The sequence below is a fragment of the Micropterus salmoides genome, unplaced genomic scaffold (genome assembly GCF_014851395.1).
Source record: "Micropterus salmoides isolate LMB-PRFRI ecotype aquatic unplaced genomic scaffold, ASM1485139v1 Ms_hic_scaffold_6, whole genome shotgun sequence".
NCBI lineage: Eukaryota > Metazoa > Chordata > Actinopteri > Centrarchiformes > Centrarchidae > Micropterus > Micropterus salmoides.
The window spans coordinates 5,637,591-5,652,969 of NW_024044348.1; the positions used below are offsets into that span (position 1 = coordinate 5,637,591).

Below are 15,379 nucleotides of genomic sequence, written 5' to 3' on the forward strand. Positions count from 1 at the left end.
TCTCTGGATATATTTTGCAAAATGAGCAATAAACATGTAATAATAAACATATAAAGATAAATATGTGTCCCTTAAGTTTGTGAAGACAGCAGGATAAAACTTAAATAATAAGAGGATAACACAAGCAATTTTAAATGAAACTTCCCTTACCTAATTAGTTAATAAGGAAACTTTATTTTACTTTTATTTTATTTATAAATCAACTTTCACAGACAGGAGTGGTCACAAAGTGCTTTACAATAAAAAATAATAAAAAAATAACAAATAAAATATAAAACCATAAGGCTAGTTAAAAGCTTGTGTTAAAAAATGTGTCTTTAGGAGACTTCCAAAGGTTTCCACATAATCCAAGGCTCTTGGAGCCACTACATAAAAAGATCACTATTTAAGGAGCCACTACACAGAAAGATCACTATTTAAGAAAGTACTCCAGATATTTCCCCAGTTATCAGGGGGAGTACGACCATATCACTCTGATTTTATTCTCTTCACATTGGCTCCCTGTCTGTTTTAGTATTGATTTTAAGTTCTTATTGATTACTTTTAAAGCTCTTAATGGCCTCGCTCCTGAATATATTCGTGACCTCTTAATCCTTTACAATCCTCCAGCAGAGGTCTTCTGTGCATCCCTGTGGCCAGGCTGAAAACTAGAGGAGATAGAGCCTTTGCAGTAAGGGCCCCAAGGCTCTGGAACGACCTGCCCGTTGACATCAGGATGTCGGAGTCGGTATCTTCTTTTAAGTCTCGCCTGAAAACTTATTTATTCAGGAAAGCGTTTTCTGATTTTATCTGATTGGCTAGCCTTTTAATTAATTTCTTTACATTTTAATTTGTGCATGTTATGTCTTACTTATTTGGTGTCTTTTTAACTGTTATGATTTTAATTGTTCTTTATTTTCTGTGAAAGCACTTTGTACTCATATATATAAGTGCTCTACAAATAAAGTTATTATTATTATTATTGTTGTTGTTGTTGTTGTTGTTGTTGTTGTTGTTGTTGTTGTTATTATTATTATTATTATCAGCAAATCCACACTAGTAGGATGCAACAGTAGAGATAGGGGGGACCTCTTGCATGCTGAAACAATGATCCTATTTTAAGATTCTTAGCCACTGAGGTCTTCTTGGGGCCTGGTGATGGTAAACAGACAGGTTTGTCACCCCCTTTTAACAGAGTTGAAATACCAGCAGGAATGACATCGATAACTATGTCAAACTCATTTGGGGTGATATGAATGCCAAAGAAACAAATTCAGAGTTTTCCGTTATTGTTCAGTAGTTGGGTTACTAAAATTATTTTGTTGTTGAACCGGTTTTTAGATTTTTTGTAATATTCCAAATGAAGCATGTGGGTAGAAATTATGTTTGTATATTAAGGACCAAGCTAAGAGCATTTGTTTGTGGAAAACAGATAAGATTAAGGGACATTTATCTAATCTGTAATCAGATGAACATATCCGAGGCAATTGTAAGGAAAATAATTAGGTATAAGTTCCATGTGGAGGTGGGATTGCTTGGAAACTGCTTGATCCAATTTATTTTAAAACTGTACATTATTTTATGTGTTATTAGAAATATAAGTGACGCTAATGCAAACTGTGCCATCCGCAAAAGACCGGACACGCAGAAGCAGATGACCGGATCAGATGACGCGGTCACGTGGTTCAGTCAGCTGATGCTAACGCTAACTAGCCGGACGGTTCTCCTGCAGCAGAGACGGATCTGACGGCCAGACAGGATGCCTTTCTCCGAGCTATATTTTAACGTCGATAACGGCTACCTGGAGGGGCTGGTCAGAGGATTTAAAGCTGGAATACTGTCGCAGGCGGATTATTTAAACCTCGTTCAGTGTGAGACCCTGGAAGGTGAGATCAAGCAGATGCTAGCTCAGGCTATTAGCTAGCAGCCAGGGCTAATTCCACTAGCTAACGAAGAGCTGTCAGTTTCAAAGCTAGTTAGCTTGGTTTACATCAACGGTAATATTCCTTTTAAGTTAGTCGTCCTATTCAGTATTCTGCTTTGTGATAGATATTAAGATTCACGTCAACATGTAATACACATGAAAGGCGACATATCATTTGAGATTTGGTTGTTTAATCTGGCTATCCTCTGAGTCTTAGCTAATGCTAACACAAGCCAAGCAAATGTAGCCAAAGGTTTTGTCCTCTATTGATCAATGATGGGCTTTTTAGAGGAAGTGAGATTACACTAGGAAGATATTTACACTGTTCCGCTAGACACTACAGACTTGGCAAAATTACATGTTTAATTAACGTTAGATTTAGCTCTATTGCACTGACACTCCGCAGTTTTATTATGGTCATTAACGATTAAACTGGCTGCTTGTGAGTTTTCTGGTAAACCTCAATATAACCGAGCTTTTATTGCAGTAAACACTTCTTGTTTTCTTGTGTAGCGAAGCAGAAATGTGAGCAGGGAGTCTTTAAATGTCATATCAACTAGGCCTTCACACCATTTCCCAAACAATACCTCAATAAATCAGAAATCATAAATACTCTCAGGTTAGTAAGTTCTGTATAGCATCAACATCAAAGAGTAAAAAATAAATATGGTGATCAGTCATCCTCTTTAGTTTTATTTTTTGAAGTTACATCGAGTATTTATATTATTGTTGCAGCTATTATGCAGCTGTAAGTGCAGATTCATAGAAACATTCTGCATTACCACACAGCGATAATGTAACTTTATCAAGATTTAAGAAGAAATATTGTTAACTGTGATAGTTTGTTTATTCCAAACTATGATTTCAAGCAGTGTTGAGTATGTACAAGTTGGGGGAGTCAGCATGAACCTCCAATTTGTTACACCATCCCAGTAAAGCTCCTCACTGGCAGGTGAAAAGATGGGGCCATTTATCAAAGAGGTACATGCACATGTCTGTCCACTGTCCTCAACAAGTTAAAGGTGGTGTATGTGATTCTGAAGAAATCCAACACCATGAAAAATACCATGATATAGGGTGAATAACAACAGAGCAAGTAATGTAAGACAAGGCAAGTTTATTTGTACAGCACATTTCAACAATGAGGCAATTCAGAAAAGGGCTTTACATAAAAGATATCTAATTTTTAAAAAGAGTTAAATAGAAAATATAGCAGAAAATCAGAAATGTAACTAACATTAGCTAGCTAGTTGTGGGTTAGCACAGTGTCACTACAGTTGCTGCTGTGAAGCTACACATGCAGAGAGAACGAGATGGTTTCCCAGAGCCAGCACAGCAGCTCCAGACTGCGATACTCACAACTCTGTCCTGCTACCATAGCTAACATCACAACGACAGCAAGTAAGCTGAATGTCTGTGGGCGAGTCATGTAACGTTACCTGACACGCAAATCAGTCAAGTCATGTTCTGAGACACAAAGATTTGTTGATGAGCAGGGAAATTTCAGAATTCATTACTTGTCTTGCAGCTTGATTTTAGGTCTCTTCCACGGTACGTAACACCAACAAGAACAAGTCTTTCTAATCAGCTACTTTCTCTGTCCATGTGTTCCCCCTGCAGATCTGAAGCTCCACCTGCAGAGCACAGACTATGGCAGCTTCCTGGCAAACGAGGCGTCTCCTCTCACCGTGTCCGTTATTGACGACAAGCTGAAGGAGAAGATGGTCGTGGAGTTTCGCCACATGAGGAACCAGTCGTATGAGCCGCTGGCCAGCTTCATGGACTTCATCACGTAAGCAATAAGACTGTAGTGTTGAAATTAGGTTTAACTTAATCTTGAACTGTAACATTCCCTGAAAAGCTGCAATAAATTAATTTTCCACAGTACACATCAGAATTAGACATATTCTGTGGTTTGCCTCTTGTTCCAACACTTCACCAGGGACAGTGAAGCTGCTTGCGAGGGGAAGCGAAGCCTATTTGCCTTTTTTTTTTTTAAATATTAATGTTTCAGATAAATGTCAAAAGCTGTTGAATGAAGACACAAAAAACATGAACAATACTATATATAATGATTCTGAGGCTTAGGGAGTGATGACCAAAACATGCTGTGCCATAAATGTAAAATCACTGTGGAGAGCATCAGAACCATCCAAAATCCTTTCCCCAAATCTAATGGTTTAGTTTAGTTCCTCCCCAGCAGACTGATCTTTGGGTGTTGTTTATTTATTTTCTGCTCTAGTTTTACTATTTCTTTAGAGATATGGTGAAAATAATGGCCCAATATGATGTGAAATTACATTTTTTATTGGAAAATGTAAATTTTTAACTAGTCTAATGTGCATCGCAAGCTCATGGACACAAGAGCAATGCTGCAGAGACACGTTGTGTTGGGGTTTTATATTGAGACATACTATGCACTACGCACACAAATCTTTTTAGCTTGACCTCCACTGCTGCAACTCCATCCTAGGGGAAACACTGTACCCACAAGCCACTGGTTTGTGTTTATTCAGTGCACATTGACAACCGGTTTGGAGAAATGAGATCTAATGCATAAGAGTATATATTCAGTACGGGTGGGAATCACCAGAGGCCCCACGATACGATATTATCGCAATACTTATACACGTTACAATATTATTGCCATTTTAAACATATTGCGATATATTAACTTTTTTCCAACTTCAAATTGTGTCCCCAAAAGAAAACTTTTTTTTCTCGTGGACCGAAAAAGCAATTTTATTAGTGCCAAAAAACAAACTTCTCATGTACAATTTATATAATAAAAGATCGATACTTAACCTCTGTGTATCGATACAGTATTGCCATGGAAAATATCGCGTTACTGTGCTGGATCGATTTTTATCCTCCCACCCCTAATACAGGTGCTGGTCATATAATTAGAATATCATCAAAAAGTTGATTTATTTCAGTAATTCCATTCAAAACGTGAAACTTGGATATTATATTCAATCATTACACACAGACTGATATATTTCAAATGTTTATTCCTTTTAATTTTGATGATTATAACTGACAACTAATGAAAATCCCTAATTCAGTATCTCCGAAAATTAGAATATTACTTAAGACCAATACAAAAAAAGGATTTTTAGAAATGTTGGCCAACTGAAAAGTATGAACATGAAAAGTATGAGCATGTACGGCACTCAATACTTAGTTGGGGCTCCTTTTGCCTGAATTACTGCAGCAATGCGGCGTGGCATGGAGTCCATCAGTCTGTGGCACTGCTCAGGTGTTATGAGAGCCCAGGTTGCTCTGATAGTGGCCTTCAGCTCTTCTGCATCGTTGGGTCTGGCGTATCGCATCTTCCTCTTCACAATACCCCATAGATTTTCTATAGGGTTAAGGTCAGGCGAGTTTGCTGGCCAATTAAGGACAAGGGATACCATGGTCCTTAAACCAGGTACTGGCAGCTTTTGCACTGTGTGCAGGTGCCAAGTCCTGTTGGAAAATGAAATCTGCATCTCCATAAAGTTGGTCAGCAGCCGGAAGCATGAAGTGCTCTAAAACTTCCTGGTAGACGGCTGCGTTGACCTTGGACCTCAGAAAACACAGTGGACCAACACCAGCAGATGACATGGCACCCAAACCATCACTGACTGTGGAAACTTTGCACTGGACTTCAAGCAACGTGGATTCTGTGCCTCTCCTCTCTTCCTCCAGACTCTGGGACCTGGATTTCCAAAGGAAATGCAAAATTTACTTTCATCAGAGAACATAACTTTGGACCACTCAGCAGCAGTCCAGTCCTTTTTGTCTTTAGCCCAGGCGAGACGCTTCTGACGCCGTGTCTTGTTCAAGAGTGGCTTGACACAAGGAATGCGACAACTGAAACCCATGTCTTGCATACGTCTGTGCGTGGTGGTTCTTGAAGCACTGACTCCAGCTGCAGTCCACTCTTTGTGAATCTCCCCCACATTTTTGAATGGGTTTTGTTTCACAATCCTCTCCAGGGTGCGGTTATCCCTATTGCTTGGACACTTTTTTTTCTACCACATCTTTTCCTTCCCTTCGCCTCTCTTGGACACAGAGCTCTGTGAACAGCCAGCCTCTTTAGCAATGACCTTTTGTGTCTTGCCCTTCTTGTGCAACCTGTCAATGGTCGTCAAGTCAGCAGTCTTCCCCATGATTGTGTAGCCTACAGAACTAGACTGAGAGACCATTTAAAGGCCTTTGCAGGTGTTTTGAGTTAATTAGCTGATTAGAGTGTGGCACCAGGTGTCTTCAATATTGAACCTTTTCACAATATTCTAATTTTCTGAGATACTGATGTTGGAGTTTTCATTAGTTGTCAGTTAAAATCATCAAAATTAAAAGGAATGAACACTTGAACTATATCAGTCATAATCACATTATACAAGTTTCACTTTTTGTGAATGGCATTACTGAAATAAATCAACTTTTTGATGATATTCTAATAATATGACCAGCACCTGTATTCAGTCCCCTTTTTTTTCTTTATCAGAGTTCTGTTATCTTTTGGTGCTACAGCTGCTAGCAGGGGCTGTTTGGCGAACTCATTGGTGCATTCAAGTATGCTCTGAAATCTGAGAACCGATCGTCACTTGCTGAAAGCAACCCATTGATGAGTTACTTTTTTGGAAAAAAACAAAAGACCAAAAACAGATACGAATATCTTTAAAATGATTTTATTGCTTGCAAAAAAATGTTGGTGTCCAGAATTCTGTGATTGTCCTTAAATGCAATTAATGTGCCTACAAATGCATAACTATGCATTTGACACTGAAATAAAGGGGAGTAAATGTTCATAGATCTGTTTCATGTCTCAGGAGCTTGTTTTTTATTCTGTACTAAAATGGAAGGTTGGAAATAAATGTAAAACATACATTTACATGTTATATGTTGTGATTTTATAAGTTTACAGTAATGGAAAAAAACAAGTACTATTAATGGGCTAAAACTTGCTGTAGGACCTAAATTATTTTTTGACCAAAACCCAAAAGGGGAAATAGTAAAAAATAAATAAATAAAGGCTTCTCAGACTGATGCTGCTATGAGATGGATAGCAATGGCTTCTCTGCTCATGACAACCCATGTCCACCTGTCTTTTGACTTCAGGTACAGCTATATGATTGATAACGTCATCCTGCTGATCACGGGCACCCTCCATCAGCGGGCCATCTCTGAGCTGGTGCCAAAGTGTCACCCGTTGGGCAGCTTCGAGCAGATGGAGGCGGTCAACATCGCCCAGACCCCCGCCGAACTGTACAACGCCATCCTGGTGGACACGCCCCTGGGTGTGTACCTCCTTATAAACTGCTATTTAAACAAAGGAGGATGTAAAAACTGAATAGTATGTCTCGTGCAGAACAGGAGATGGCAGCAAAGCTTAAAGAAACATTCAACACTCCTTTCTGTTGGTTTGGTGTAAATTCTCTTTTCTTTTCAGCTGCATTCTTCCAGGACTGCATATCTGAGCAGGACTTGGATGAGATGAACATTGAAATAATTCGTAACACGCTTTACAAGGTAAAGCATGTTATAATTATGATCATAGCAATAATGTAGGTGTGTGCTTACGTGATTAAAAATGAGAATGGACTGAAACAAAAAATGTAATAAAGAGAAATTAGATCAATAGTCAGCAGGCTAAAATCAGAAGAGAACTCAACAATTGCAAATATTTTATTATAATTGATCATTCAATTTTCACTATAAAATAATTTTAATCAAGAACAGCAATGATTTGTTTATTCATGTTTTCTGCTTAAAAAAACATTTTGAACCATGTCATCTCAGGCTTACCTGGAGGCTTTCTATAAGTTCTGCTCCAACCTCGGAGGAACCACGGCTGACACCATGTGTCCTATTCTAGAGGTGAGTTTCTGCTTTATTTAAAGAAAACAAACACACACACAGAAGTTCTGCCACAGAACAGATAAGGATGTCACTGATGCCTCCACTGGTTCGCTGCTTAAGAAAGATGATACGTTTGTCACATTCAAGCCCTATAAATTTGCATTTTGTACAAAAACAAATACATTACCTGTCAACACAGTATGGTTTATTATATTGTCTTGAAGAGGGTTTAGTGAGAATGTGTGTGTACATGAAAATGAAAATGTTTATGTTGACTCTAAGTGTGGCTATAAACATGCTCAGACTTTTTGGCTTTGAAATAAAGTTTCCGCTCAGTCACTTGTTGCTCCAATGACCTTTCTGTCTCTGCTGCAGTTTGAGGCAGACAGGAGAGCCTTCATCATCACCATCAACTCGTTTGGCACAGAGTTGTCCAAGGAAGACCGCGCCAAGCTCTTCCCCCACTGCGGCAAGCTTTACCCAGAAGGCCTTGCTCAGCTGGCCCGGGCAGATGACTACGAGCAAGTCAAGGCCGTCGCTGATTTCTATCCTGTAAGTCCAAAAGCCTGCAAGGGTTACTGTAGCTTTTAAATATAAATGTAATCATTGAAATGTTAACTTGTCTTTCTGATCCCTCTGAATTTGCATGCAAAGCTAAGGCAAATGCAGTCGGCCTACTTGCCAAATTTAGTGCGTGACTGTAATTTGAAGAGGTTTTTTAAAGGTTTTAAAGTCAGCTGAGTTTTGACTCGTTCCCTTGTGTCTCTCAAATTCCATGTTTTTAAGTCTCCTGTTGGTGTCTGTTACAGAAACACATTGTTTTAATAATCACTATCACTATATGTCTGACTCATTTCCTCAGGAGTACAAGCTGCTGTTCGAAGGTGCTGGCAGCAACCCAGGCGACAAAACACTGGAGGACCGTTTCTTTGAGCATGAGGTGACATGATCAACTTAAACTTATTCCTAGTAGAGAAGCAACGTATGTGTCTTACACCTTACGAGCCCGGAGTCTGGCTGCACTCCGGCTCATTCATAGCTCCATCTAGGTTTCACTGTCCACTGGTTTGCTAACTACAAACATGAAAAACATTAGCCGTGAATGTGTGAAGAAAAAAAAGTCAGAAACTAGAGATGCCAACGATCGATCTTCACGTGTATGGAATTGGCCATGACCGGAGCTGGGGGGGCAGATCACACATCAAATTTACATGCATGCTGCGCTTCACAGTGTGTCAGTCAATTAGTAGTGGGCTTGTCATTATCAGCTTTGTGGTGTTTGTACACTCAGTCTCTTCCTCCTTCCTAATTCCAGGTGAAGCTGAACAAGCTGGCCTTCCTCAACCAGTTCCACTTCAGTGTTTTCTACGCCTACGTCAAGCTGAAGGAGCAAGAGTGCAGGAACATTGTCTGGATCGCAGAGTGCATCGCCCAGCGGCACCGCGCCAAGATTGATAACTACATTCCCATCTTTTGAGCCTCCTCTTCCTCTGTCCGTCCCTCCCCTTCATGCCTTCATTTCATTCAGTCTTATGTCTTGAACAGTGTCTCCGGTCTCACCTCGGTGTTAAAGATTCTGATGGTTTGATGCAAAATTTTCCTCATTCTTCACTCGTAGGTGTTAAATTGGTTCCCAACACCAGAGGTTATTGTTGTAATGAGAGTTCCAGCCTGGCTTATTATTGCCTAGAAAGTAAAACACATAATTTACTTAAATCAAGTCTTTATTTGGAGAAGAATGACATGTGCCTGGCCCCACAGAGGTGGTTGGTGTCTGGTATCTGCTCACCAGGCAAAGGAGGCAGCTCATTTGACTTCCAAATACATATGATTGTCTAAACTTTCTGAAGTGTGTGTTGTGTTTGGGGGCACGCTATGCCCACTGAACACATGCTGGTAAAATACACCAGATTAAGAATTTGCAAGTCCAGGCACATACAAGCCCTGACAGTGGTGAAGCATTTTTTTTTTTATTTTACCATGAACTCCCAACACAGCAAGCAAATAATCTTTTTCAGATCGTTAATCTGCAGGCACATGCAACACTCAAGTGTGCACTATACTGTATGTTTTGGATTTAATGCCGTACCCAAAGTTAATGTCCAAAATCTGAACCTAAACCTCAGAACTTCAGCCAGTCCAGAAGAAAGCGGACACGAAAAGGTTCCTCTGCTCAGCGTCAGTCTCCACCAGGTTCTATATAACCTGTATTTATTTCTGTTTTAGTGCTAGGTTTTCTCAGCATGTCTGGTCATTACTGTGGTTTTCCCCAAAAACTAACGAGTAAAATGTGTGAGCCCCAACTGATTTGTTGTCTCAACTAGATTATTGTTAGATATTAAAAATACAAGGCTTTGAACAGGAGCTGCGAGTCCTCACCGTCCCTGTTGCTGTGTGAGTTTCTGTGAATGAACGTACTGGAATGAGGCAAAATCTTGTGAGTATATGACAGACTTAATGTTTAAAGTATACAAATATATATAGATATTTAAAGATGACTATATGATTTTGTTTTTCATGCTGTAAAAATTGATTTATTGCCGTATGAATCTGTTTCTTACTTGTGAAATGTGTATTGTAAATGTGACAAAAAAATAAACTAAACTGCACTAACGCAGGGCTAGAAAAATCTAAGGGACTCCTCAAATGGCTTTGACATTTTTTGTTTAGTATGTGCAGGTGACAGATGTAGAAAAGGAAGTACGAAATCAGTCTGCCAAAGAGTAAAGCTAGGAATTATATAGTGTAGTGTGTGCTTGTAGAGGGAGGTTTTGTATTTGTTTGCTAATAAGAAGGAGTGATTTCATTAATGAAATGTCATCCAAGTATCGTAGACTCTACAGCCATGCTAGTGGCTCTGCCAGGCTAGGCACAGTGGTGCTTTTAGCTACAGTCCTGATGCCAGCTGGGGCTGATGGGGATGGCATTTGTTTTGCAGGTATGGAGATACTTCAGTCTGAACCAGAGTGTGGGACTGACTAAAATTACTCTACCTAGGTTGCTAGCATGACTTAATAAATTATAAGCCTTAAATTAGAAACTTTTCTGGTCACACAGGAAAACAAAACAGACGCTAGTGGTTATCAGGGTCTTGCTGGACAATGTTTTAAGGCTAGTCAGAGCAGAACCTCCCCAATAGCAGTTTCTAAGTGTGTCTCAAAATGTTCCCTCTAAATATAAAGGTATTCAGGATAAAAGGGTTTATGTTCTCAATGGTTCACAAAATGAACTTCATTTTTTGTAAGTTAATTTATTTAAAAGAAGTCAAGGTCCACTTACTTTAATTGCATGTCTCTGTCTTCCTCAGAAGAGGTTTGCGTAGTTGTCCTCACCTTGACAATATTAGTATGGAACATTGATCACAACAGATGGGTTTATTTAATCAATCAAACTCAGTGCAGTTTCAGCACCTAATGTAGAAATAAAATGATTACATTTAATCTATGAAACAAAATCAGATTTGTTAAATTCAAATATTTGGTAACTACAGGCGCAAATGAAGGATTGAGCACAGCTTCTTCTCTTAGGGTTTAATTGAGTCCAATCAGGCTGTTCAGCTCCAGCTGTTGAATCACCAGCCTGCAGGGCTGTCAGTAAACCTCTTTCTCTTATCAAAGAGCATCTGAAAAACAAAAGGGAACAAACCTATTAAAACTCACTGAACCATGACTTTACAGCTTAAAACCAAAGCTCGACACTTTAACCTGCACTGTTCTGTAGGCCTTACGGACTGGGACATGGACAAGGAGCTGAAACTGGCAACAACCACAGACCAGTTTTACCATGGTGACTGTTTTTCTTTGTTCTGTGGTGTTTGGCTTCACAGGTTAAAAAGTGATTGTTATTCACTTCCTTTCATTCCAAACTGCACAGAAATCAATGGAGGACTCAATTTATGTTAAAACTTGGGGAACCAAGTTATATTTATTAGTATCACATTACATTTTGGAAACTGAATGGAGTCTGAAGGTCTGCTTACTGATTTTAAAGTGCAAAATGTGCTGTCATTGTCTAATGTTGAGTGTCATTGTGTTAATCTATCACTGGTGACAGATGACAAACTGAATGATCAATACGTGGTCCAGAGGCCATCGGTAAGAGCCTCAAGAAGAAAAGATGAATTCATTTGGTACGATAAAACGTCAGGTGAGCTGTACAGAACCTGCCATCTGTCTGTGGACTGACCTGCTAATTCAGCAACAACTTGTCTGGTTGAGCTTTGCATGATTTACTTCTGACAGCTTTGTACTTTTTTTTTTTTTTTTTCCCCCCTCTTTTTGTCCACATTTATATTTTCAAACCCTTTTAATACACACTTGAATGTCATTCTAAAATTATATTAAAAATATCCTGTAAAGTTTCAGTGTTTCTCACCACAATGGATTGTGTGGCTGCAGCCAAGAGATTACTAACTTAGCTAATGTATTTTTTGTTTCTTACATAATCTGAGCAAGCAAACATCTTAATTAGAACCACTGGAACACTTTTTTTTAATTTATTTATATCTTTGGGCAGAGCCAGTAGGTTCTGCGAAGATACACCTGCCGTTGATTGTCTTTTTCAGAAAAGCAAAAAGTTGTTTTGTCTGTTGCTGCCATTAGGCTTATGTCCTTGCCAAATTGCTGTAGCAACTTAAATGTCTGCCATGATTTTTCTGTCCCATCAGACACCTTTGTAAAGCCAAACCTGTGGCTGTTAGTGAATCCCAATATTGCCTGCCCGATCCAGTTTGCAGAAGCTGCAGCAGATGTGCAGACGCTTTGCAAACCTGCTAAACAAATCCAAACACCCCTCCTGGACCCTGCGAAGACCCAACATCAACTTAGCACAGAGGATGCTCCCTTCAAGGAGGAACTGCCTCACTCAGTTTCCTCCTCCACTGAGTATATGGTAACATGAATTACACCAACAATCACTCTTAACAGTAAATGTGAGTGGGTGTGGTGACATGCTTTATTTTACACTCGCTGTTAAAACCCTTTAACAGTACATATTGTGCAACCAGTCTTAAAGCTTCCTTGTGGAGTTTTTGACCTCTAGGAGCGCTATAGAGCTGTATTTCTATGAAAGTTTTTGGTCAGAGCACATGTGTGAGGACATGCATGGACTCGCAGTCCTACTAATGGTCTTAACTATTCCATTTATCTACAGGTGCGGGTAATGCCAAAAGATGCGTAGCAATGCATCAGTGATATTCATAACATCTTAATTGGACCCCATTTACTCCTAATAGACAATCTGTATCTGGAAAATTGCATCTGATCACATGCTTTTGCATTTGGTATTTATAAAGGGCTCATAGATAACGTCTGCAGTTCAGCTTGACATAACAGGAAGATGCAGAGGTGGACTTTCCAACCGGCTGGGCAGATTGTTCTGCTATTTACACCTGCCTGAAATCACAATACAAACCTGGCTTTCCCATTGTAATTATCCATTTACACCTGCATTAACTTGTTATTCTTAAATAGATGTAAGCTCCAAATACCAACAACAAATTAATACCAGGTGTAAATATGTTCTTGTACCGAGTAACGTGTAGTTCTCCGACATGCTTTTAAAAAAAATCCAGGATAACAGCACAAACACTATGAAAGGATTCAATGCACTGATTCAAATTTGTGTGTAATGTAAGCTCACAATCCTTGACTTGATTAGATCAAGAATGAAGACGTCTCCTGTCGACCAGCCAAGAACAGACGGAAGGGAAGGACCATGAAGGCCAGGGTAAGAACACTAGACCTGAATGTGGGGAGCTCTCTAATTACTTCTTTAAAAGCTGTAAACAGATCATCTTACTATATATATAATTTTATTATATGAGAGATGGGGTTTTACATGAAGATAAGCAATTTGTTATTTCTTATAGATTTCTTTTTGTTTGCTCTCCATATGTGTGTTTTTGTTTTATTTTTAAAGTGGAAAGTTATAAGGTTTAAGTAGTAAGTTAAGGTAATGACGCCTATTTCTGTGCATCAATCAGCATTTGGTGATATTTGGATCAAAGTGTGAAGACAGTTGTGGGATGTTGCCTGTACTGTCATCAAATCTGATCAAACACCCTGACAGACGTGATAAAGCAAATTGGCTTGAGTAAAACTTAATACGTAATGATGTCAAATTTGTTTGGCTGTTGCCTTTTTAAGCATGCATATTTAATGCTATCAACAAAATCTTAAGGTTTGATAGCAAGGTTTAGGGGGCTATAGAAATGAATACATTGTACTGATCATGCCCTGTAAGTTTGCGCTCAAGTGTGGTGTATATGTAGGTTTCTTCCAGGTGCTCTGGAAATGTTTAAATAAACTGCATCAGCACCAATAGTTAGTTTCTATCTGCCTCCAGGACAGTAAGACTCTGAAGCCAGGATGCTGGCCTCGTCCACCAGTGAATTACTGCATTCTCATCGCCTTGGCGCTCAAGAGTAGCCATACTGGGAGCCTCAAAGTCCAGCAGATTTACCACTTCACCAGGTCAGAATTTGTTTGCTAAAACACATTACAGGTTTATGTAAAGATTGAAGGTCCTATCCCCTGAGATTATGAGACATACACGTACATTCTGTTCAGTAATTGCATGGCACGCATTCGGACATTTTTTGTTGGTGCTGGAAGGCAAAAAATAGTATCTTCCAAAATGTCAGACTGATCTTTTAGATCTCTATTGGGCCTGTGTGCAATTTCTAATGGTACAGTTGCATTGGAGCAACATGTTGCACCCCAGCTTGTTTTGGAGTATTAACCTCCGTCATTCCTTTCTGTCCTTTCCCAGAGAGCACTTCCCCTTCTTTCAAACGGCTCCAGAGGGTTGGAAGAACACCATCCGACACAACCTGTGCTTCAACAACAGCTTCCGCAAAACTTGCAACCAGCTGTTAAAAGATGGCAAGAGAAAGTCGTGTTTTTGGCACCTGACTCTGGACGGCCAACGCCGGCTAAAGGATGAGATCTGCACTTTGACAGAAGAATCCTTCAAGCAGCTGGAGAGGAGCATGTCCAACCCAGGTGACTGTGATAAAACATTAATCTGAGGAAATGAGTTAAACACTGTGATCCTCCTTTACTGACCAGACTAATCACCACAACCTTTAACTTTAGCTCTCACTGCTACATTAACTTAATGCTGTACCCTAATGTGAGGGGAATTAAGAATATCTCGATTGCTGACTTAGATTTTCATCAGTGTGCAGCAGCAACACACTTAAAACAAAAAAACACTTAGTCCTTTGGAAAACTTTGGGATGATAATCTGTAATAAAGATTTTAGCTTACATGAGTTAAATCTTAAGACTTAAGTGAGTTGCTTCATTTATTACTGATGACTTTTCTTTTTGTTTCAGATGTTATTCGGAGTTTACTCGCACTGTGATTGCAGTTACTAAAGGTATCTGTTAAACTATATGCATAGTTTTTTTTTTTTTTTTTTTCTATTGTGCTGCATATTTCTTATGAACGTATTGTATTTAATTATTGTAAATGTTTGGAGATTCCTAAAGGATTTTGATTTACATATTGTAAAGAAAAGTAACGTGAGGAAATTTGCACAATGTCACCAGTTAAATCACTAAATAAATACTACTTTTGTGTATACAAAGTCTGAGTGTCCGATCACGTGTTCATACATTTCTGT

The 15,379-nt window shown here is 39.1% G+C and overlaps 2 protein-coding genes across 2 annotated transcripts; both read left to right on the top strand.

Moving 5' to 3' along the window:
- The first annotated feature begins 1,659 nt into the window (after positions 1 to 1,659).
- Positions 1,660 to 10,384, top strand: LOC119890085 (V-type proton ATPase subunit d 1). Its single transcript, XM_038701123.1, has 8 exons — positions 1,660 to 1,865; positions 3,524 to 3,695; positions 7,010 to 7,188; positions 7,341 to 7,420; positions 7,691 to 7,768; positions 8,126 to 8,302; positions 8,613 to 8,690; positions 9,066 to 10,384. The coding sequence occupies exons 1-8, from the start codon at positions 1,739 to 1,741 to the stop codon at positions 9,225 to 9,227; spliced, it is 1,053 nt and encodes a 350-aa protein (XP_038557051.1). The 5' UTR covers positions 1,660 to 1,738; the 3' UTR covers positions 9,228 to 10,384.
- A 958-nt stretch (positions 10,385 to 11,342) lies between these two features.
- foxr1 (forkhead box R1) lies at positions 11,343 to 15,176 on the top strand. Its single transcript, XM_038701124.1, has 7 exons — positions 11,343 to 11,536; positions 11,804 to 11,896; positions 12,417 to 12,640; positions 13,409 to 13,477; positions 14,096 to 14,223; positions 14,522 to 14,754; positions 15,090 to 15,176. The coding sequence occupies exons 1-7, from the start codon at positions 11,416 to 11,418 to the stop codon at positions 15,116 to 15,118; spliced, it is 897 nt and encodes a 298-aa protein (XP_038557052.1). The 5' UTR covers positions 11,343 to 11,415; the 3' UTR covers positions 15,119 to 15,176.
- Positions 15,177 to 15,379: the final 203 nt, after the last annotated feature.

Bases quoted from the DNA above. Each gene is read 5' to 3' on its own strand.
- LOC119890085 (XM_038701123.1), top strand. From the start codon at position 1,739: ATGCCTTTCTCCGAGCTATATTTTAACGTCGATAACGGCTACCTGGAG. The intron at 7,421-7,690 runs GTAAAGCATGTT...ATGTCATCTCAG, and splicing joins TTCGTAACACGCTTTACAAG to GCTTACCTGGAGGCTTTCTA. The intron at 8,303-8,612 runs GTAAGTCCAAAA...TCATTTCCTCAG, and splicing joins CCGTCGCTGATTTCTATCCT to GAGTACAAGCTGCTGTTCGA.
- foxr1 (XM_038701124.1), top strand. From the start codon at position 11,416: ATGACTTTACAGCTTAAAACCAAAGCTCGACACTTTAACCTGCACTGT. The intron at 11,897-12,416 runs GTGAGCTGTACA...CTGTCCCATCAG, and splicing joins TTGGTACGATAAAACGTCAG to ACACCTTTGTAAAGCCAAAC. The intron at 14,755-15,089 runs GTGACTGTGATA...TTTTTGTTTCAG, and splicing joins GAGGAGCATGTCCAACCCAG to ATGTTATTCGGAGTTTACTC.